A 21,016-nucleotide genomic window follows, 5' to 3' on the forward strand; every position below is an offset into this window, starting at 1 on the left:
CGCCGAACTAGTGACCCATTTTGTTGTCCTTTTTCGCCTCCTTGCTACTTTTGATGCAACCAAACCAAATACATACACAGTATCGTACAGCCTACTCTTCGGTTCCACTCAAAAGCCGAATGTTGCTCACGAGGCTCATAGCTTGTGCGAGCGGTACAGCAAACGGACCTCCAGCACGGTGGCGCGTGACAAAGGTGCCGAGAGACTGGAGCACGTCCCCCCACTTTCCCGAGTGCACGACTGCCAGGACGCCCGACTGCATGGCGCTACTGTTGCCCAGCAGTTCCGTGATGATGCTTGCAATGTCGACCCTGGAACAGTCAGCTGTCTGCAGGGAGAAATGGTGTCTCACAGTTTCTCGACGAATCCCTGGCCATGCTTGTCCATGGCATCCATCGAAAGACGTCGACAGATGGCGACCGTGGTGGCTGCGACGTCCACGACGTATCCCACTCCGAGCTCGTACGGCTGGTCGCCACCGTCTCGTATGTCGGTGTTGCAGAGCCCGTGGGCGGCAGCCAGTCGCCAGATTCGATTCCGGATCCACTGCCACGTAATGAGCAAGTCGGCCTTTTGACAGTCTGTGAGACCCATGAGGCCGTCCTCGTCGCCAAAGACTTCCGCCGCTGACCCCTTCAACCGTCGCAAGATTGACACGGCGCGTGACGCCGTGAGCGTTTTACACGTTGATCGGTCACAGCGTCCATTCCAGCACGCAATGATGTCCGAGTCGATGACGGTGAAGACTTGGGCGAGGTGGTGGAGGGAACTGCCCTCACCACGGTCAGGAGAGGTTGCGATTGGACCTGTGAAGATGATGGTGCCAGATCGCTGCAGCGCATACGCTCGCTCTGTGATTGCGAGGATCCAGTACATCCTCATCCTGCGCTTGGCGTCGTCCGCGTCAAGCCCCTCGTACGTGCTGAGGTCGCCCAGTCGCATCGACTGACCCATGATGATGCTCTCCAGGAGGCGGAACTGTGATCCGTCCGTGTGTCCCAGCTCAAACAGCGTGGCGAACATGAGATAGCTGGTGAGGACCGACTCGACGCTAGTCTTGCATCCATAGTTCCAGCCGCTCCGCAGCCGGCACACCTCGTCCAGTAGAGTCGTAGCTTGCCGAGCCCTGGCGTCCTTTTGCAGCATCTCGTCGGCGTTGAGCGGGTGCACGAGGGACAGAGCGACCATGCCCAGCACGAGGGCTGCAAACGACTTGTCTCCCAACGACCGTCGGTCGGCCAGCTTGGCGTGCATCCACGCCGCGTTGAAGACTGGCATCATGGAGTAGATGCGTTGGTAGAAGACATCGAGTTGCGGCTTGATGAACGTTTCGAGCGTGAGCGAGAGGATCGGGCTCGCTTCGGCGGGAGGTGTGAAGGGCATGTCGAGCATGGGCGACGGTGTGAGGCCCGGAATGTTGAGGACACCAAGTCCGCCGAGGCCGCCGAGACCACCGAGACCACCCAGGCCGCCAAGACCACCAAACCCGCCGCCAAACATGGGACTGCTGCTGTTGCTCATCCCAAAGTTGGGTGTACCGCCCATCCCGCCTCTGGGCGTAGGTGGGAACCCGCCAAAGCTTCCTGCTGGTAGCATATCGAAACTCGGTCCAGTTGGTGTAGTCGACCCGCCTCGTGATCGGACAACAGCGAGGCTTCGTGACAGGGGGTCTGGTGCGGATACAAGCCAGTCTGGCAGTGAGAACTGGTTGTTCTCTGCGACCGTCTCCATGTCGGGCTCGTCCGCTTCGTCATTGACGACTGCCGAGCTTCCGCTGGAGCTGGCCACGGACTCTGGCGTCGCTGCCGGCCACAACTCGAGGAGGCTTGAGGATGCCACCACTTCAGAAACTGTGCGGTTTGGCGATGTACACGACGCTCCGTCCGAGGACGAGCTTGCTGCCGTTGTCGCTGTCGCTGACGCCATTGGTGGACTGGGTACCCTGGCCGGCGTCATCGACTCGCCCGTCGTCGTCGTTCGTCCGTCCCTCTCGTAGAACTTGACACGTCGCCGCTCCCGTCCATCGCCACCCCCCACGCCTCGTAGCCGCTTCGGCGGAGGTCCCTTGGGTAACACAGGGTTGTCAAACGTACACCCAATCCGACCTTTGGAGCATCGTCCGCACGGCTTGCCACCATCACACTGCTCCCATCAGCAACTCCCCTGTTACGTTGCAGAACCGTCGCGCACCTTGACTTTACGAGTATGACACTGGTCGCACGCTCGCTGCACTGGGCGCACCATGGGCGGGGAGCTTGACCGGCGAGACGACTCTCCCAGCGCCGACATGTTTCCTGGCAGTGACATCGACAATGAGTCCGAGGTGAAGCCGTCGAGGCCGGTAAAGGACAGCGCCGAGGTGGAGAAGACGGTATTGGTCGCGTCTTGGAATGGAAGAGAGTTGAAGATGGAAATGCCGAGGGGCCGAGGAGGCAGGAGCCCCACTGGGGTCGACATGGGGCCTACGAGGAGACTTGAGACGCAACAAGTGCACGGTCTGAACGTGAGGTGCATGACAGAGAGCCCCACTGGCCACTGGCCACTGGACGACCAGAGATGGAGTGAGTGCCTAACGTCCGCTATCGGACCCGTCCGGACCGGACACGAAAGCTCGGCCCGACTCGTCAGCCCACCCACCTCGCCCACTCGGCGCTATGGTCCTCGGCGCCTCGGTACCGCGGTGCGGCTGTCGCGCGGCGCTTCTCTGCCAGTCCCTGGGCACCTGGGCTGGGCACCTGTGTCCGTGTGCACTTGCTGTGGACGCCTCGGCCGTGCTTCGGACGCATATGATGCCTCCGAACATTCCAAGTGGGGTGTGGGGCTGCTGTGGCTCCAGTTTTGCCGGGCTTGCTGAGACGCGGGGCACTGGCGGGGGGCCGAATGCTACCCCGGCCCCACCCCCCCCACCACCAGCCCGGAAATCGAGGTAACGCGCAGTGCAGACACTGGAACTCCACAATCACTAAACGACAAACGCGGTTGTCTGGATCCACTTTGAGACTCAGCCCCAGTGCCTGTGTCCGCCGACATCCGCCCGTGCCGCCGACGACTTGGCTGACTTCCGGACAGGCGACTCCAAGACACCGATGATATCCTGATAGATATAACAGCACAATCCGACACGTTCAGGTCCATCATCCCACACCTCCCTCCCATCTGAGGAACACCCAACGCAAACCACGGGCCTGTTGCCATCGCAGATCTCGCCACCCCCGCACCACCACCGCCGATCCCCCCGCATTTGTCCACCATGAAGGAGGAAGTCGTCACGACTCACTTCTCCGCGGACGAGCTCCATGAGGACGTCGACCTCATCCGCCGCGCACAGCAGGCCGACGAGGCCGACCGCAAGCTCACGATCAAGCAAGCTCTCAGGAAGTATCCCAAGGCCATTGCGTGGTCGTTGTTCCTGTCGCTCGCTCTTGTGGTGCGTGCCAGTTGACCCAGCACAGCTCAAGCAACTCTCCGCTGACTCGGTCCGCAGATGGACGGATACGATGTCGTCGTCATCAATTCGTTCTTTGGCCAGAGCCAGTTCTCGCAGCGCTTCGGCGACGTGGGCGAGGGCGCAGACAAGAAAATCAGTGCCAAGTGGCAGTCGGGTCTTTCAAACTCGAGTGTCGTCGGTCAGATTCTTGGTCTCTGCGCGAACGCCTACACCCAGGACCGCTTCGGAAACCGTCACACCATGATGTTTTTCCTGGTCTGGATGTCATGCGCGATTTTTGTCCCGTTCTTCGCTACCTCGCTCCCCATGTTGGCTGCTGGAGAAGTTCTTGTGAGTCGGCCGTTCGCCAGCATCATTGGCGGGCCTCATTGTCATCGTGCAAGCTAGTTGGCTGACGGATCAAAAGTGCGGCATCGCATGGGGTACGTTTCATTGGCATGTTGCCGACTCCGGTTAGCTGACGGCTCTCTAGGTACATTCCAGACACTCACCACTGCGTACGCTTCGGAAGTCGTCCCCACTGTCGTTAGGCCCTACGTCACCGCATATGTGTGCATGTGCTGGGGACTCGGTATTACGGTCTCAAGTGCTGTGATTCGTGGCGTTGCAAACATCCAGAGCGACTGGGGTACGTCTGTTGTTCATGTCTGGAGCCAAAAGCTGACGGAAAAAACAGCCTGGCGTCTTCCCTTCGCCATCCAGGTAAGCTGGCCATCCTGCCTCGTTTTACTAACAACGTGCAGTGGGTCTGGCCCATTCCCCTCTTCCTTGGCGTGTACTTTGCTCCCGAGTCGCCATGGAACCAGGTAAGTGACTAGGAAGAGGACGAGAGTGGAAGAGGAGGCGGCAACCGTTCCAGCATCCCATGGGCTGTGAGAGCACGCTGACACGGGTACAGGTGAGGCGTGGCAAGCTGGACGATGCTCTGAAATCGATCCGTCGTCTCGGATCCAAGGAAGAGTCGGAGGACGATTTCCAGGGCAAGCTCGCGTACATGGTCCACACTACCAATGTCGAGCGCGCCGAGACTGGCGGAGCCTCTTTCCTCGAGTGCTTCAAGGGCACCAACTGGAGGCGCACCGAGATAAATATTGTGATCTGGTCCGCCCAGATTCTGTCTGGTAACGCCATTCTCGGCTACTCTGTCGTCTTCCTTGAAGCAGCTGGCTTCAGCGAGGTCCAGGCGTTCGACATCAACATCTCGCTTTCAGTGTGCTACCTCGTCGGCGGTGTTGTCTCTTGGTTCCGTGAGTTAGACAGCAGCCCCCATCTCATACTCAAGCTTACCTTCAAAGTGATGGCCCGCCTGGGTCGCGCGACCATCTACATGGCCGGTCTGGCAGGCATGCTTATGTGTCTGTTCGTTATCGGCGGACTTGGCTGTATCAGCAACCCATCGAACGGCGTTTCAATCGCCATTGGTGTCTTGATGATCATCCAGACCGTGAGTTGCTTCAGCTCTATGGCACCTTTCTAACTTGAATACAGCTGTGGAACATGTGTGGTGTTGGCCCCGTCTGCTACCCCATCGTCGCCGAGACTCCCAGTGGCCGCCTCAGGTACAAGACCATCGTCATCGGTCGTATCGCGTACAACGTGGTGGGAATTATCAGCAACAGTGAGTCTTTGACGGCGATAAGCGGCGGCGGACGCACGCACTAACAGGCAGCCATCACCCCGCGCATGCTTTCCGCCACCTCGTGGAACTGGGGCGCCAAGGCTGGTTTCTTCTACGCTGGCACCAACCTCCTCTGTCTCACCTGGTGCTGGTTCCGTCTGCCCGAGACCAAGGACAGGACTTTTGGCGAGATTGATCTTCTCTTCGAGAACCATGTGCCCGCGCGCAAGTTCAAGTACACCAAGGTTGACCGTGAGTATTGGGACCAGCCCTTCAGCAAACGTGCAAAACCACTGACCATTCAGAATTCTCCGCTCTTAACAACGACGCTGTGATCCACGAGAAGAAGGACATCGAGGAGCACGCAGAGTTCGCTTAGGGAGTGCTGGAGGGTGGCGTTGTCTCCTGGAGGACAAGGGTTTAAAGGAGAAGTGCGAAATTCGGGGGAAGTTACTTGTGATGTTACTGTGTGCTGTTTTCGAGAGGCTCGCCACTTGTACATGTGGGTAATATGCACGTTCCTGGCGCTCGATGAACTAACTCGTTTGGTTGACCTGGGGCGGGTGGTTAGCTGGGGGCGAACAAACTGACACCCAGAGCTTTTTAAGTCGATTTGATCTTGTTTTATGACTTTGCCACAAACGGAGGGGTTGGGGGGAGGATACGCCCGTCCGTGTCCAGCCCGTCCACAGATTCGCGGCCTCGCAGCTTGCTGATCGGCGAGCACGTGAGTGCTAAACACACAACATGCACCACACACACGCACAAGCCGTGTCGACGTGTACGAGCAACTTTTCTTCAACGTGTTTTGGAATGCTCACTTCCTTCAACAAACCATGCGTTACATCAAGACTCACCAGGAAGTCTACAATGAGGTACAGTCTCTCTCTCTCATACACTGTCCCCGAAGCTGACCTTGTAGCTATGCTCTCTCCTGCGTGACCATCTCGAACACCTGGACAAGATTGAAGCTGCTGGCCAGCCAATGTCCTTGGAAGACTTCCACGTTAGTGGGCCAGGGACTCGAGGACTCATCCATCGCAGGCGCGCTTACTCGCAGGACCTGAAATATCTTGCCTTCTCCTTGCATTACCAAAAGCACATGCTCAATAACAAGTACAAGTACAAGGTTCCTGAGTGAGTGTTTTGGCGTCCCTCGCCAACTGACAGTACAGGTGTCTTGCCACCATCCGCCAGATTTTGCCTGGCTGGCAACCGTACCGCTGCATGTGACGAGGCTGTCACAAGCAAGGACAGTCGTGGGGCCACCTTGGATGCATCGTCTTCACACACAGCCCTGCCACACTCTCCCTCGTCCTCTGTCTTTATCCCTGTCCGTTTACGTATCCCGGTTTTGACTCAGTGACAGGCCCACTCTCTTCCCCGTATGCCATCCACCTCTCCTCGACAGTCTGTGCAACCGCTCAAGCCCAGAAACAATCTCCGTCGTCACCATAACTCCACCAGCGATCCAGCGACCAGTTCCGAACTACATCGGTGGTTAAAAGAGTTTAATATTAGGTCGACATACATTGGGCTCAATTTGCCACAGATCCAAAGAATCGCCTCCGGTCTCTGGCCTCGGGGCGGCACCGGTTCATTGACCATTGACACATCCTCTGTGATCTGTGAGTTTGCTCCAGTTGGGTACTTGGCCTGCACTCCCGAGAGCTTAGATGCCTCAAGTTGTGATGTGGAATGTTGGTTTGAAACAGAAAGCTGGGGTTACGCCCGCCACTGGCGGGTTACCGGCGCTCTAGCCATCAAGGCCAACTGGGATGCATGTCTACGACCACAAACTTCTCACAACTCTCTACAATCATCTCTGACTCTCGCCTTTTCATGCTGCACGCGCAAAGCTGGTACGGAGACGACCGGCGCCACCACGGTTCGCGCGCGCAAACCACGGAACGAGGGTGACCTTGTCCTCGACTGGCGACCACGTCGCTGGCTTGGCGACCGTGTAGCCCTGGTTCAGGTCCCACCGGTCCAGGTGCTTAAAGTCACCGCTTGCGCTGGTGAGCAATGTGACAGTGACGCCCTCGAGGGTCTCCTCGCTCTCGGTAAACGTCGCCGTGGTGGTGAGGCCCACACCCTCAAAGTGCGGGAAGCGCTCGTCGAGGGCCACATTGTCGACGCTCTCGGCAACGTACACGATCGGACCGCGGGTGACGGTGAGGAGGTCATGTGCGGCCGGGTTGGAGGCGAGGATGCGGACGGGGAGGTTGAAGTCGAGCGAGACGGAGGCGGTGGCCGGGAGGGTGGCGGCGAGGAAGCCGTTGTCGGCGGTGGTGGGGACAGACACGGTGACGTCGGTCGCGTAGCCTGGCGATGGGAGGTGCAGGTCCCATGACCAACCCTCTGGCGCGGCAAACTCGAACGTGGTGTGGCCCTGGAACGGCATGCCCGACTTCATCGTCACTGTGGCAGTGACGCCGTCGCCGAGGGGGATGGTGCGGGTGGCAGACAGGAGGAGGAGGACGTTGAGCGAAATGCTCTTGTTGTCGGCATCCACGTTGGCAGACCAGGTGTATCCTCCCAACAGACCGAGGGTGCGGGAGAGGTTGGGCGGGCAGCAGCACACCTCGAACCACTCCTTGCGGAACGCAGTCTCGTCACAGCATGTGGCCATCTTGTTGGCATACGAGAATGCCTTGGCATCGAGCGACGCGCCTCCCAGCGCAGCGTTGAGGAACGCGAGCTCGAGCGTGTCGCGCACGCTGCCATCGAGCTTGTCGGCGAGGAAGCGCTCGGCGGTCATCATGGCGGCGATACTGGCACAGGTCTCGGCGTAGCAACCTCCCTCGGCCGTGGACTGGGGCAGAACGTGCTCGTACTCGTGGAAGCCCTCAAAGCTTGGCTCGGACCCGAAGCCGCCGGTGACATACATCTTGCCCCTAACGGCCTGGTCGAAGAGTCGACGCGCAGCCACCTGGAGCTGGCCACCAGCGTCGGCAGCAGCGACGAGGAGGTAGAACGCGCGCACACTGTGGCCGAGGATGTTCTCCTGGTCCACAATCGGCTTGTGCGCCTGCTGGTACTCGACCTTGTTGTTGAGGATGTCGTCGCGCAGCTTTGCCTCGTGGTGGTAGAAGTTGTCGTACTCGGGGCGCGAGACACCACGCTCGTTGAGCAGGTACCGCACATACTCGAGGTGACGCTGGTCGCGGGTCACGGCGTACAGGCGGAACAAGGCCAGCTCGAGCTCGGGGTGACCGGGGTATCCGTGGATCTGGCCCTCGTTAGGACCCACTTCCTTCATGAAGAACTCGACGTTGCGGATCATGACGTCGAGGAACTGGCGCGAGCCGGTGTACTGGTAGTGCGCCAAAGCAGCCTCGAGAAGGTGGCCTGCGTTGTACATTTCGTGCATGTCGCGCAAGTTCTTGAGGCGGCCGGCCGGGTCGACAACGGTAAAGTAGATGTTGAGGTAGCCGTCGGGCTGCTGAGCGCTCTCGATCATGTTGACCAGCTCGGTGATGGCGGCGTCAAACTCGGCCTTGTGCGAGCTCGCCTCGCCAGACATGAGGAAGTAACATGCGGCCTCGACCCTGGGGGTTCAGTTCAAGGTCAGGCAAAATGTGAACTCACCACTTGCCGACGTCCGACTCCCAGAACAAGGACGGGGGGATACCTGGCTGTCAGAATCACGAGATCGGACAAGGTCAAGCCGGAGCGGAATGGCGCGTCGTCTCCCATACCGCCTCCCATACCGCAAGGCGACACTCACCATCGTTACGAGCCTTGGCACCCTGGAGGGGCCTCACGTCGTAGGAAGGGTGCCATTGGAGCTTGAACGCCTCGTAGCTGCCCTGCTTGCGGAGCTGCTCGAGCTGGGTCTTGAGGACGCTGTCGGCGAAGATGGTGCGGATAGCCCCGTAGAAGGAATCGCGGTCGACCTCTGCAAGCAAGTGTGAGCCATGAGGTGGATGAGGTAGAGCCCGGCGCTCTGCAGCACTCACTGGTCTCGTTGAACGTCGACTGCGGATACTGCTTGCTCACAGTCGCGGGCTTGGATCCGGTGACGATGCCAGAGTTGTCGGCTTGACGCATCTTGTCTTGCTGTTCAGGTGGTGGTGGTGGTGGTGGTGGTGCAGTCATGGTCGTTGTGTGAGTGACTCATATACTCCAGACACACCTGCTGCATGCTAACAGCAGCAGCAAAGTGGCCGAGCGTGCCAAGTGGAGGCGGGCCGACACACGCTGTGGGGAATGGGTGGGCGGACGGTTGAGCGGATGATGGACTTGGCCGGATAACACCCGGGCCGAGTCCAGGAACGGCCGAGTGGGTTGGCTGTGGGGAACACCGAGACGCCGAGATGTACCGACGTCGGCCTTGCAGATATCCTGGTACCGCCCTGTGGTGGTGCACCACCGACACGCCGAGCAGGGCCAGGGATAAGGGAGGGCTCCTCGGTGCTCCCACTCACCCGCTGAGACCCGGGGTGAAGCTCCGCGAGGGCTCTGTAGTGATCTATGGTGTGCTGAGCTACACGTGGTATCGAAATGCCACGGCCGTCGAGCCGTCTATTGACAGCGGCTGTTCTTTCACGGTACGGTACAGCAGAGGTTCGGCAGTCATATGCGATGTGACTTGGGGTCATATCACACATGTTCTCGCTGTGAGAGCGGCGCAGACGACGGCAGAGGTGACTGTGGCGGAGTATTTGCCAGAGCGATATTTGCACACCATGGAGCTTGATCGTCGGTAGATCACGGATCACAGAGCTGTAGTTATCATTCCCAGACGCGAGCGGACGACGACGCCCAACGCAACCCTCTCCCTTTTGGCAGTTGAATGGCTGTACGTCACATGGTAGTCTTGTACGGACGTCGTCCTACCGGCCTGCCAAAAGTAACGAGTTCACGTCACATCAGCAGACCTAACTTGCCTGGCCAAAAAGTGGTTGCAATATGGGCCCGCCGATGCGGCTGCGTGCGCTCGCACGCAGGCTCGAAGGCTCCTTCCTACACCTCCCTGACTGATTTTTGTTGGATATGCATTGTACACATCCACAGCCATGGGTAAAAGCCGGTTCAGTGCATACCAACATGGTTGCATGGTCACGGAGGCGGCCATCCATGGCGTTCTGGCCACTGCAAAGGCCTATGGCTGCTCTACCCAGTACATCTACTAACTAAGACGCCTACACTCCCAAGACCCGGCATGCGCGACTCCTCCCAAACCTAGAGGAAGACCCAGCACGTTTAGTGACGCCAACATTGCCACTCTGCGCCGACTGCTCAAGCGCAACAAGGATGCCACAAACCAACAACTTGTTGACCTCCTACGACCATTTGGCATCCACACGTCTGTGCGCTCGCTACAACGCATCCTTCCACAACTTGGCGTACGCAGAAGCAGCGGTAAAAGCGGGGAATGATCAATGAAGTGCATGCAACCATGGCTTGGGTCTGTCGAGTGGAGTGACATTGCAGATGCACAGTGTTCTCAGGATTGAGCAGCAGACAGCAAACCGGCAATCAAAGTCGAACAATAGTGTGGTCAATTCTGCTGGCCCTTTTGCCTATGCGACAAAACGGGGTTGTCACACGACCAGTACATGTCTCATAAGCATGTGCTTTACGTGCTATGTGCGTGATGTTGCGGACAGTGGACTGGTGATGTGAAACTAAGGCGTACTCCTACTGGCCTTTCGCTCATCCCACCATCTATTCCCTCACACCTCGGCTGAGCGCAGCCTTGCCATCCTCTCCTGGGTGATCCTAAAGCACTCGGGCATGATCCCCTCCCACTCCCCGCTGTCCATGTATCCAACCAACGTCGGCGCGCAGAGCGCAATGCGCGCCATTCCATGCCCGTTGAATCCCACCGCAGCATACTGTCCGGGCTTGCCCGGCAGCTCGCCGACAAACGGGACCAGGTCGGGCGTGGCGGCGATGATCCCGGTCCACGCGTACTCGAACCCGACACCGCGGTCTTCGCCCTGCACGTCCGCTGCCGCGGGCCAGGGAGCGTCTAGCGCAGCGAGTGGGTCGGTGGGCTTGAGTCTTGCCGCGCGGTGCGCGTCGGCCTCGAGCGCGCGGAGCGATGGGGGGCGATATCCTGCCTCGGGGTAGATCTCCGCAAATGCCGTGAGAGCGTTGGCGGCCAAGCCGGCGTGGAAGCCGGCATCGTTGGCGCGGTTGTGGTATTCGTTCAGGGGGATGAGGGCTCGCGAGGCGCCGAGCACGATGGTGCCGTCTGGACGGGGAGCGCTGCGATTGTCAGCTTAGAGGTGGGGAGATGCCCAGCTTACACAGAGTAGAACTCCTCCATACTCTTGCGTAACGAGTAGCTGCCCTGGAGAGGTGTGAAGGTGCTACCTGCGGGGGGCCTAGAGAGCTTGTGCGCCTGTGCTGGGTGTAGCTGTCAGCAGGTGAATCGCGTCACTCCAGGCAACACCACGACCTACCGCGCTGGGGCACTACAAGGCCCTTGAACTCGGGCACCACTGCGGCCGTATACCCATTGGTCGCCCATACGACCTTGTTGCACCTCACCGACCCCCGTTCCGTGACCACCACCCATCCCCCGCCACCTTCGAGCGGCTCGCAGTCCACGACCGGCGTCCACGCAAATGGCTCGTACCGCCCCGTCAGCCCGTTGACGGTGTGGACCCCGAGCGTCAACTGGGCCGGGTTGACCGTCGCTGCGTCCCACGCAAACGCTGTTTCGGCATTGGTCCCCGTCGCCTTGCGCGCTTCCTTGTCGTCGAGGCGGATCAGGTCGGGCGTGCCGCCCGCAAACTGCAGCCCGGCAATGGCTGCTTCGGTGTACTCTGTAAACTTGGGCGAGAGGCAGGCATCATAAGTCATCCGCCGGGTCCATTCACACTCGATGCCGTTGGTCTTGACCAGGTCGTCCATGCTGCAGCCACACGTCAGCAACCCCGTTCAATGCGCGTTGCCTCCACCTCCACACATACAGCTTGAGCACCTCCGCCTCGCTCTCGATGATCTTGCGCGCCTGCTCGCCGCCATGCAGCTTGGCAAAGGTCGTAAACCCCCGCGCGGCATCGGGCCTACAGTGCCCTGCGTTACGTCCACTGGCCCCCGAGGCGAGTTCGCGCGCTTCGAGTAGCACGACCTTGTGGTGCGGATGCCTCTCGAGGAGGTGGTGGGCTATCAGTGCGCCCATCAGCCCGCCGCCGACGACGATCGTGTCGGCCGACTCGGGCAGCGGGGTGGTCGCGTTGGACGATAGCAGCGGGTGCGACCGCACGGTGCGCTGCCATAGGGAGAGGTTGGAGAGTGGCGGTGGGAGGGTCGCCATGTCGTGTTGGTGGTCGTGGTCGTGGCCGTCGTCGTGTGTAGGGGCCGGATGGAGGGAGCGATGGAGGTTGGGTCGGATGGCAAGGAGGATGTGTAGCATGCGCTCGGTGCTGGCGTGGGGGGAAGAAAGATTGGGGTTTGCACAATGGCCTGCCAAGCTGTGCTTTGGTAGAGGTGCTCAAGAGTGGCAGAGATAATGAGTGAAAGAGAGAGCGACAACAGTTACACGGGACGACGAGATGGATCCCGCAGATCACATCGGTTATAGCCGGGACTCGATGACTCGATGACGCACAATGCGGCAAGTGATAACAACACTCATACAAATGTACGGGTGTCCATGTCTTCATTGTCCAATCCGCAGGTTATCGTCGCCGCAAGAAGACCACACTGGCACACCACACGTTCTGTTGGAGCACATTCTCGTCACCTGGCCTGTGGAGCCTCTCACGGATCTCGGAAGAGCCGGGACGATAGAGGTCCAGACGACAACCAGAGTCCATCAGCTCCTGACGCACCCGAACTCAAACCTTCAGTGTCATTCCTCATTCCGCTTAGCGTGTTCGCCACCGCACGACAGAGCCAGCGGGTTGGATCTCCCAAGCGTGAGGATGGGATATGCGAGGAGTACTACGGGCGAGGGACGCCGAAACTCTACTCTTAGCCCGGAACGGATGGCTGAGCTCGAACCATCGGCACAACACCGGACAGTAGTGATGCGCCGGGGATGGTGTCTCGTGGCAGCTGGGGAACTCCGGTCTGAAGCTTATGCAGCGTCTCGACCAGCCCTGTGGGCGACCGCCAAGCCATTGAGCTACCACTTGCAACGGGCGTTGTAACTGCGGTAGTGCTGACGTTTGTGCTCTGACATCCAGCCAACAAGGCCGTTTCGTGTCTCGCGTTCGCGCAACGCGGGACGGTGTTTGGTCCCAGCTGGGCCGGGTCGACACGCAGCCCACCACACTCCCCCCAGACCTCCAGCAGCCTGTCACTTGACATTTGAATACGACGAAACGAACAGCACCCCGACGATACGTTCTTGACGTGCCTGTGCCTGTCCTGCTCCTGTGCCAATAGGTTCAACACCTTACCGACCGCGTCGTTCCTATCCTCTGTGGCCGTCCCGTTGGCCCGTTACCTCCAACCAGGCCGTGGTGCTGCTCAGCAAGCAAACGTGGCCCCCGGCGACGTGGAACGTATCCCCGAGTTGTGCAGTTAGTAGTAGAGTATTCCCAGATCCCAGTTGTGGCGCGCGCTTGTTCGGCAGCGCCACTCTTCATGTTCGTGCCAATCCCACACCGTCAGTGTCAAGAGTCAAGAGTCAAGACTCGACTCACAGCCGAGCGTCCAGCCAGGAACACCACATATCAGCCATCATCCCGCCCTCTCGCCGGACGACTGTGTCCCTCGCCGCGCGCCGCGCGCCGCGTCCACCCCGCCCGACACCCGAGAGACCCGTTTCGGCGGGGCGGACGACGGCTCGGGTGTGTGGCTGTCTGTACGTGTTTCGCGTTGCGGCAAGCGTTGTCACAAGTGTGTGTCTAGGGTGGGTTCTAGGAGTTTGTTCAGTTCCTGCGGGGCGGGCCGCCGCCGACAACACCAACAACCAACGAAAACAGAAAACAGAACACAGAACACAGAGATCCAGAGAGAGAGAGGGACAGCGTTCGTCGTGTTTTTTTTTTGTGCTCGGCTGAGTGGGAAGCACATGCGGAAAGTGTGCACCCTACAGTCACACACCCCTCGCTGGGGCCGTGCGCTGGCGTCGGTCGTGTCGGTCGTGGCGCTGCGCGATTCGGACCGCAGTGGACGCTCAGACGTGGACGGGACGGACGGGGGTGTGCGTGTCAGTGTTCTGAGGGATTTGAGCCGGCGGTGCAAACGTGGAATCAACGGTTCCCGAGGACAACTGACATGGCGGCCCGCGTGGCTCCTCCGAGACAACGCAACAATGGGTCATGTTGGGTCAAAATCTCACTTCTTTTTGCACCTGCTCCACAGACAGACACACACACGCGGGGGTCGGGCTCTATTCGTAACCTGCATCGGATACTAGTACATAGCTTTTGCTGCGGCTCAAAAAAGTGTTCAAGAGAAAAGAGTGGGCGCGGGTGGTTCACGTAGCGATTTCTTGATGTATAATTTCGTTTCGGTCGTTGTTGCCACCCCACACAGAGACAAGGTGGGTTGGCGGGGCGTACCGTGGAGTGAGGGTTGGGCGTGCAGTTGTGAATAAAAGGGGGCGGGGGTAAGGTGGTGGTGGTTGATGTGTGGCGACAGACAGAAGCGGAACAACGGTTCTTGACAGGCCGGACGTCGACTTTTGCGCCGACTACAGGTCCAGCTCCTCCCTCGTCCGCGCACCTTCGTACTCGTCCTCCTCGCTCAGACGACGTCCCAGACCCAGGGCGCCAGGAACACCGCGCAGCGAGCTGGACACTGGCCTCAACATGCCCGCGAAGCCACGCGACTCGCCCACTGGTCCCCGGGGGTTGCGCATGGGTAGTGAGCCAGTGTCACCTGCCGTGCGGTCGCCACCGACACCGCCTCCGGACGAATCACGCGAGTCGCGCAAGTCGCTCAGCGAGGCCGGCAGAGGCGGGACGGGGGGTGCACCGACGGGTGCGCCAAAGAACGAGTTGAACGTGCCGGAACCGAGGCCGTGGCCGTTGAGACGGCGGCCGTGGGAGGCGCCCATGGAGGCATAGTCACGTCCTGCGACGATGCCGCCTGCTGCCTCGGCGCGGAGGTTGCCCGACGAGCGTTGCGGCGTCAAGCTGCGCGCAGGGTCGCGGGCGACGACGGGTCCATTGAACCCACGCAGGTCTGGCATCGACTTTTTGCTCCTCAACGTCGAGGTCGGGTGGTCCATTGGGTAAGGAGAGAGATACGAGGTGGTCTGAGGAGTCTGAGTGCCGCCGCCGCCGCCGCGGGGTGCGTCCTTTGTCACCACGACATGCTTGCCCTCACCGTCGCCCTGGGTCACACTGGTCAAGTCGAGCTTTTGGGCAACCAGGTGCACAATACGGCGCTCGGTAGGCGAGAGGTTGCGCGACAGGACGAGCTCATCGCGCATGCGGTCCTCCTTGAACATGTAGACCATGTTGTAGATGCGCAGCGAGTTGGGGTCGTTGAGGTCGAGGCTGTTGGGCAAGTCGGCCGAGTTGCTGTTCATGCTAGAGCCAGCGGAATGAGGAGGGCTCCGGTCGTCGGCTGCCGTGTCAAACGAAAACTGCGGGTGGTGACCGTTGCCGGCAGAGTTGCCGTTGCTGCGCACAGGCGGCGGCGGCATGCTCTGAATGTCGGCGGGGACAGGTGGCGACGCCTTGACCGCCGCGTCAAGCTGCATCGACTTCATGCGCTTGATGGCCTTTTCGCGCTCAATGCGGTCCTTTTCACCAGGCTGGAGAACCTTTTTGTACTCTACGCGCAGCTTGCGCCCTTGCACGTCGTAGCCGTTGAGGGCGGCGACGACACTGGCAGCCTCCTCGGGTGCTCGAAAGTTTGCAAAGGCCAGACCACGGAAGACACCGTTGTCGTGGTGGTAGTTGAACGCATAGGGCAGAGGCGCGCCGAGCGACTCGATAATGGCCAAGAGTGTCTCGCGCGACACGGCAAAGGGAATGTTCTTGATCACAATCGCCGTCGGGATGACATCCTCGTCCGGCGTGGGGATCATGGGAGCGGCACGCCACTGCTGGGGCCGCTGGGGCATGGAAGCGAGCTGGGCCGAACCGAACGGCTGGAGCGGTCCACCTGCGCCAAACCCACCAGCCGAGCCAGCGTTACCCATGCCGTACGGAGTCATCTGAGGCGGTGGCGAGGGCGCAAGGCCGCCCATTGACGGAAAGGCCTCGAGAGCAAACGCGGGGTAGTAGGGTTGGGCCGAGGTGGCTCCGGAAGCGGACGAGGAAGGAGGCGACAGCGTGGGCGGCGAGCCTGCGTCCCGCCGGAACGCATCGCCGCTGCCGCCGCCGTGATGCTGGTGGTGGTGGTGCATTGACGCCTGAGGTTGCGGCTCAAACCATGCCTGAGAGTGATCTGTCAGTTTACACTCGTTGTGTTGCTTCTGTGTCGTGCGTGTCCTTACCAAGGGGATGCCCGAACGCGATCCACGCTTCGGGCTGCTTGTCCAACCACGCGCAGGTTGTCCTCCAGGAGGCGTGGCAGTGGGAGGTCCAAAGACGCCGTTGTACGGGTAGTCGGACTGGACGCCGTAAGGTGCAGGCGAGATGGAAAGGGCGTGCAAGTTTGGGAGAGGGGGGGATGAATGCTGGTGGGTCATTGTAGGGAGAATGCAATAAAAAAAGCCAATTGGGTTGTATGTGTGTGTCTGTGTGTCTGTGTGTGTGTCTGTGTGCTTTTGCTGTATGCCGAATGTGCCGTGAGGGTGCGAGAGTGTGTAGAGCTGGCCCAGGTGGTGTTGGGATGTGAGTGTGCTGGGGGGAGGAGGAGGAGGTTTGAGGTCGTTGTTGCGCAATTACGTTGGGTCGTCACGGAGGCAATAGACTAGGAACGCGTGGGCATTGGGGCCTGCGACGGGGGCGTGCACGGGCGATGTGGTGGCGAGGAAGGGGGGTAGGTTGACGAGCAAGAGGTTGTGGTGGATTGTGGACACACGAACGACAAGGTTTGGGTGTAAATGGAAACCAGGAGTCGTGTGGAATTGTGTGTTGGGTTTGGGCAACGCCCGGGGTGACGAATGTGGGATTGGGGGTTGTGGGTTTGGAGGCGTCGGGGCAAAGCTGCGCCAAGGGGGGGGGGGAGGATGGGGGGGTGGGGAGATGGGTGATGGGTGATGGGGTGTGTGTTCGTTTGATCGTTATGTGTTGTGAGAGAGAGAGATGCCGTTTCCGTCGTGACGATGGATACTGGGATGGGTGGGGGAGGGGGGACGGGGGGGGGAGGGGAGTGGGGGGGTAATGCGTGAATTAGAAAGATGCGTTGGAGAAAAGAAAGGAGAAGAAGGAAAGGAAACCCGCAACAAGCTGCTGCACCCACACCACCCAGGCCATGGGCCAAAGGTCCTACCGCGCAGCAGTGTGTGACGGCCAGGACACGACACGGGCAGTCGTCCACCCAACGCCTTATCGGGGTGGATGGCATAAACTCTTGTGCGGTACACACAAAAACGCATAACGGCGTCTGTTTGGGTGTCAATATTATTGTCTGCCGTGGTTAGTGTGTTTATTTTATTTATTTTTTACGCCATTCTTGTCATGTTTAATCCCAAACCCGGCAAAACCCAATGACACCCCATCACGTGACCTTTATACCAATGACGCAAAGAGGGCGATTGGGGGGGGCGGACGACGCTGCGGGGGGCGGGGTGTGGGCGGTGCGCACGGTCGTCATCGCATCTCTCTCCCCCACCCACCCACCTGCGTCGTCGTCGGTCGGTCGTGTTGTTTCGTCCATCGCTCCCTTTCCATCCACACAGTCACATCCACCTCCATCTTATTATCACAACAATGGGCCTTGCATCCAAACTTGCAGCCGCACAGGCAACCGGCGCAGCTCCCACTCCCGGCGCTGCTCCTGGCGCCGCCCCCGCATACGGCGCTGCCCCCGGCGCTCCCGCTGCCGCCGGTCAATACGGTGCCGCTCCTCCTCCTCCTCAGCAACAGCAATATGGTCAGCAGCCACAGCAGTATGGCGCTCCTGCTCAGCAGCAGTACGGCCAGCAGCAGAGCCCCTACGGCCAGCAGCCCGGTCAGCAGCAGGGACACCCAGGCCAGAGCCAGTACGGTGCTCCCCCTGCCGTCCCTTCGCGGTATGTTTCTCTTTCCCCCATCGGCTCTCGGCTTTGCTCTTTTCGCCACCCGTGCCCTTGTCGGCTTCTTGGGTACTGAAAATGCGGGAAGGTGTACCTTGCTTGTATACACAGATACACCTCCCCCCGCGCGCATTAGATAGGCCTCGACGTGACACCTTTCAACAACGCTGACATTGTCTTTCAGCCCCGGCCAGCCTGCTGCTCCCGGCCAGCAGCAGTACGGACAGCCCCAGCAGGGCCAGTACGGTCAGTATGGTCAACAGCAGGGACAGTATGGCCAGCAGCCTAGCGCATATGGTCAGCAGCCTGGAGCATATGGCCAGCAGCCAGCAGCATATGGCCAGCAGCCAGCAGCATATGGCCAGCCTCAGCAGTCCCAGTATGGCCAGCAGCAGGGCCAGTACGGTCAGCAGCAGGGCCGTTATGGCCAGCCGCAGAGCCAGTATGGCCAGCCGCAGAGCCAGTATGGTCAGCAGCAGGGCCAGTATGGTGTGTTGAGGATCAAGCCACGGATTGTTGTCTTGCCCTAACGAACGAACGATCCACTGACAATGTCCCAGGCCAGCCTCCCCAGAGCCCCTATGGCCAGCAGCAGCAGGGCCAGTACGGACAGCCTCAGCAGGGCCAGTACGGACAGCCTCAGCAGGGCCAGTATGGCCAGCAGCCCGGAGCTTACGGCCAGCCTCAGCAGGGTGCCTACGGCCAGCCCCAGCAGCCCGGCCAGTACGGTGCTCAGCCCGGCCAGCAGCCTTACGGTGCGGCCCCCGGTGCTCCCATGGGCGGCTCCGGCGCCAACGCCGGGGCCCTGCTCCAGTCGCTCCAGCACTGTGTCCAAGACGTGAGTGTCTCTCGGGCCACCACCACAACCCACAGCCCACTGACCACCCTTCTCGCAGCAAGGCATCCAGGCCTTTTACCCCCCGGGCTCGCTTGAGCAGATTGCCCAGCGCGTCGCCCAGTCTGGCGTGCTGAACAAGATCGCCGCCGAGTGGCGCATGCCCATGGAGCTCGCGTCCGACCTCGTCAAGATGGCCCTCTTCGACTTTGTCCTGTACATTGACGACTCGGGTTCGATGGCGTTTGAGGAGAACGGCGAGCGTATCGACGACCTCAAGCTCATCCTGTCCCGCGTCGCGTTCGCCACCTCGCTCTTTGACGCCGACGGTATCCAGGTCCGCTTCATGAACTCGAACCTCCAGGGCGACAACATCTCCACCGAGGCCCAGGCCATGCAGCTCGTCAACCAGGTCAAGTTCTCGGGCCTCACCCCACTGGGTACCAGCCTCATGAACAAGGTGCTCCAGCCCCTCGTCCTCGGCCCCGCGCGCCAGGGCACCCTCCAGAAGCCCGTCGTCGTCATCGCCATCACGGACGGTACCCCGGCCGGCGAGAACAAGGACGAGGTCTTCAACGTCATCCAGCGCGCAGACCGCGAGCTCGGCTCTTCCCGTTACGGCCGTGACGCCGTTTCGTACCGTGAGTGCCGTGACGCTGAAAGTAGAGCTGCAAATAGAACACGAGCACATACACAAATAATAATAATAATAAACAACGAACTGACCCGACACAGAGTTTGCTCAGGTCGGCAACGACCAGAAGGCACAGCAGTTCCTCGCCGTCCTCGACAACCACCCCGTCGTCGGCGGTCTCGTCGACTGCACGTCAAACTACGAGGCCGAGCAGGCCGAGATGGCCCAGAAGGGCGTCGATCGTGAGTTTCGGTTTTCCACAAGTGCTGTACACCTCGCTAACTAGGGAAACAGTCACCCCAGAGCTCTGGCTTGTTAAGGCGAGTACACAGGCGCCAGACGAGTTGTTTTGTCGTTGCGTCGTGAAGAAACGAGTTGAGAAAAGGATTTGGAGGTGGTGTGGCGAAAAAAAGAAAAGACAAAAAAAGGAGAAAAAAAAAGCCCCTCCCCTCCAAATCCACATACTCGCCCTAGTCCAGTCCCAATGGCCCACGCTCCTGTCACAGTACCCGGGCACCAAGATGCCCGGGGTACTCGACGCACGGGGCCGTCACTAGTGGACATTGTGTGAAGGAAGGCCCCTGTGGGGGGTTTTGAAGTGGCGGTCCTGTGCCACCAAGGTCTGCCCCCGGTTTTCGTGTCTGCCGCTGGCCTATCGGGCGTACCGTCTTGTCGCTGGAAAGTTGGGACCGTGACCATGACCGCGGCCAGCATACCCAGCTGCAGGTGACGGGGCGACGCGCCTGTGCGCTCTGCTCACGGACGCTGCCACTGGAGAATCCCCGCGTCGACCCCCGCCTCCCCCCCAACACACACACACAGACAGTAACCCAAACACATACTGACCCTCCCTCGCAGCTCCTCATGGGTCCCATCGACACGTCGTACGACACCAAGGATGAATAGACGGAAATGCGAAACGACAAGCGGGGACCGAAGCCAGGAGGGAGGAGGAGGGAGGAGGGCGATACACGCACGCACCGTGAACATTTTTCTGTTCTCTGTGTTGTTTTACTGAAGACGATCTCACCAAACCCTTTATGTACAGTACATAGCGGCGCGTATCCAGCCCTCTGCGTAATCAGTGATTCAGTGATGCAGGTTTATGAACGAATGAACGAATGAGTGAACGAACGGTGAGAAGGGCGCCGCCGTTCACCGGGTCGCGCGCTGCAAGCTGCAAGCTGCCCTGCCTGCAGCCTCAGCCTACTGACCTCCTGTCCTGACCGCCCGACTTGCGCTTCGGCTTCGGCCCGTACGACCCCACGGCTTGCCGAGTCGCGCGCGGAGATGTGCGCGGATCTCGTGCGGGGCCGCCGCGTCGGCGTGGCCCGTGGCCCATGGCGATGGGTGAGGGCGATGGCGGTGGCGGCGACGGCCACGCGTCTGTTGGCGTTTTTTTACGGCGTCTGGTGGGCGATGGGCGACTC

General features: G+C 60.1%; 8 protein-coding genes across 8 annotated transcripts; 3 read left to right on the forward strand and 5 right to left on the reverse strand.

The window, feature by feature from the left end:
* Positions 1 to 91: 91 nt before the first annotated feature.
* On the reverse strand, positions 92 to 1,926 carry EHS24_007401 (uncharacterized protein; the record flags this gene model as incomplete). The annotated part of the gene is made up of 2 exons (XM_028622771.1): positions 92 to 311; positions 353 to 1,926. The coding sequence occupies 2 exons, from the start codon at positions 1,924 to 1,926 to the stop codon at positions 92 to 94; spliced, it is 1,794 nt and encodes a 597-aa protein (XP_028476664.1).
* A 211-nt stretch (positions 1,927 to 2,137) lies between these two features.
* Positions 2,138 to 2,457, reverse strand: EHS24_007402 (uncharacterized protein; the record flags this gene model as incomplete). Its single annotated transcript, XM_028622772.1, has 2 exons — positions 2,138 to 2,145; positions 2,181 to 2,457. 2 exons carry the CDS (start codon positions 2,455 to 2,457, stop codon positions 2,138 to 2,140), a joined length of 285 nt encoding a protein of 94 aa, XP_028476665.1.
* A 793-nt stretch (positions 2,458 to 3,250) lies between these two features.
* EHS24_007403 (uncharacterized protein) lies at positions 3,251 to 5,445 on the forward strand (the record flags this gene model as incomplete). Its single annotated transcript, XM_028622773.1, has 11 exons — positions 3,251 to 3,427; positions 3,485 to 3,778; positions 3,855 to 3,870; positions 3,921 to 4,076; positions 4,125 to 4,150; positions 4,192 to 4,254; positions 4,347 to 4,695; positions 4,744 to 4,892; positions 4,937 to 5,066; positions 5,118 to 5,318; positions 5,372 to 5,445. The coding sequence occupies 11 exons, from the start codon at positions 3,251 to 3,253 to the stop codon at positions 5,443 to 5,445; spliced, it is 1,635 nt and encodes a 544-aa protein (XP_028476666.1).
* A 457-nt stretch (positions 5,446 to 5,902) lies between these two features.
* On the forward strand, positions 5,903 to 6,299 carry EHS24_007404 (uncharacterized protein; the record flags this gene model as incomplete). The annotated part of the gene is made up of 4 exons (XM_028622774.1): positions 5,903 to 5,941; positions 5,989 to 6,072; positions 6,127 to 6,203; positions 6,242 to 6,299. 4 exons carry the CDS (start codon positions 5,903 to 5,905, stop codon positions 6,297 to 6,299), a joined length of 258 nt encoding a protein of 85 aa, XP_028476667.1.
* A 607-nt stretch (positions 6,300 to 6,906) lies between these two features.
* EHS24_007405 (uncharacterized protein) lies at positions 6,907 to 9,167 on the reverse strand (the record flags this gene model as incomplete). Its single annotated transcript, XM_028622775.1, has 4 exons — positions 6,907 to 8,617; positions 8,658 to 8,700; positions 8,797 to 8,967; positions 9,029 to 9,167. 4 exons carry the CDS (start codon positions 9,165 to 9,167, stop codon positions 6,907 to 6,909), a joined length of 2,064 nt encoding a protein of 687 aa, XP_028476668.1.
* Positions 9,168 to 10,747: 1,580 nt separating this feature from the next.
* On the reverse strand, positions 10,748 to 12,342 carry EHS24_007406 (uncharacterized protein; the record flags this gene model as incomplete). The annotated part of the gene is made up of 4 exons (XM_028622776.1): positions 10,748 to 11,285; positions 11,327 to 11,426; positions 11,483 to 11,937; positions 11,996 to 12,342. 4 exons carry the CDS (start codon positions 12,340 to 12,342, stop codon positions 10,748 to 10,750), a joined length of 1,440 nt encoding a protein of 479 aa, XP_028476669.1.
* Positions 12,343 to 14,673: 2,331 nt separating this feature from the next.
* On the reverse strand, positions 14,674 to 16,626 carry EHS24_007407 (uncharacterized protein; the record flags this gene model as incomplete). The annotated part of the gene is made up of 1 exon (XM_028622777.1): positions 14,674 to 16,626. The coding sequence occupies one exon, from the start codon at positions 16,624 to 16,626 to the stop codon at positions 14,674 to 14,676; it is 1,953 nt and encodes a 650-aa protein (XP_028476670.1).
* Positions 16,627 to 17,812: 1,186 nt separating this feature from the next.
* Positions 17,813 to 20,492, forward strand: EHS24_007408 (uncharacterized protein; the record flags this gene model as incomplete). Its single annotated transcript, XM_028622778.1, has 7 exons — positions 17,813 to 18,114; positions 18,302 to 18,606; positions 18,678 to 18,955; positions 19,014 to 19,593; positions 19,688 to 19,828; positions 20,061 to 20,116; positions 20,445 to 20,492. 7 exons carry the CDS (start codon positions 17,813 to 17,815, stop codon positions 20,490 to 20,492), a joined length of 1,710 nt encoding a protein of 569 aa, XP_028476671.1.
* Positions 20,493 to 21,016: the final 524 nt, after the last annotated feature.

Source organism: Apiotrichum porosum (assembly GCF_003942205.1).
Source record: "Apiotrichum porosum strain DSM 27194 chromosome Unknown scaffold_5, whole genome shotgun sequence".
In the NCBI taxonomy this organism is placed as follows: domain Eukaryota; kingdom Fungi; phylum Basidiomycota; class Tremellomycetes; order Trichosporonales; family Trichosporonaceae; genus Apiotrichum; species Apiotrichum porosum.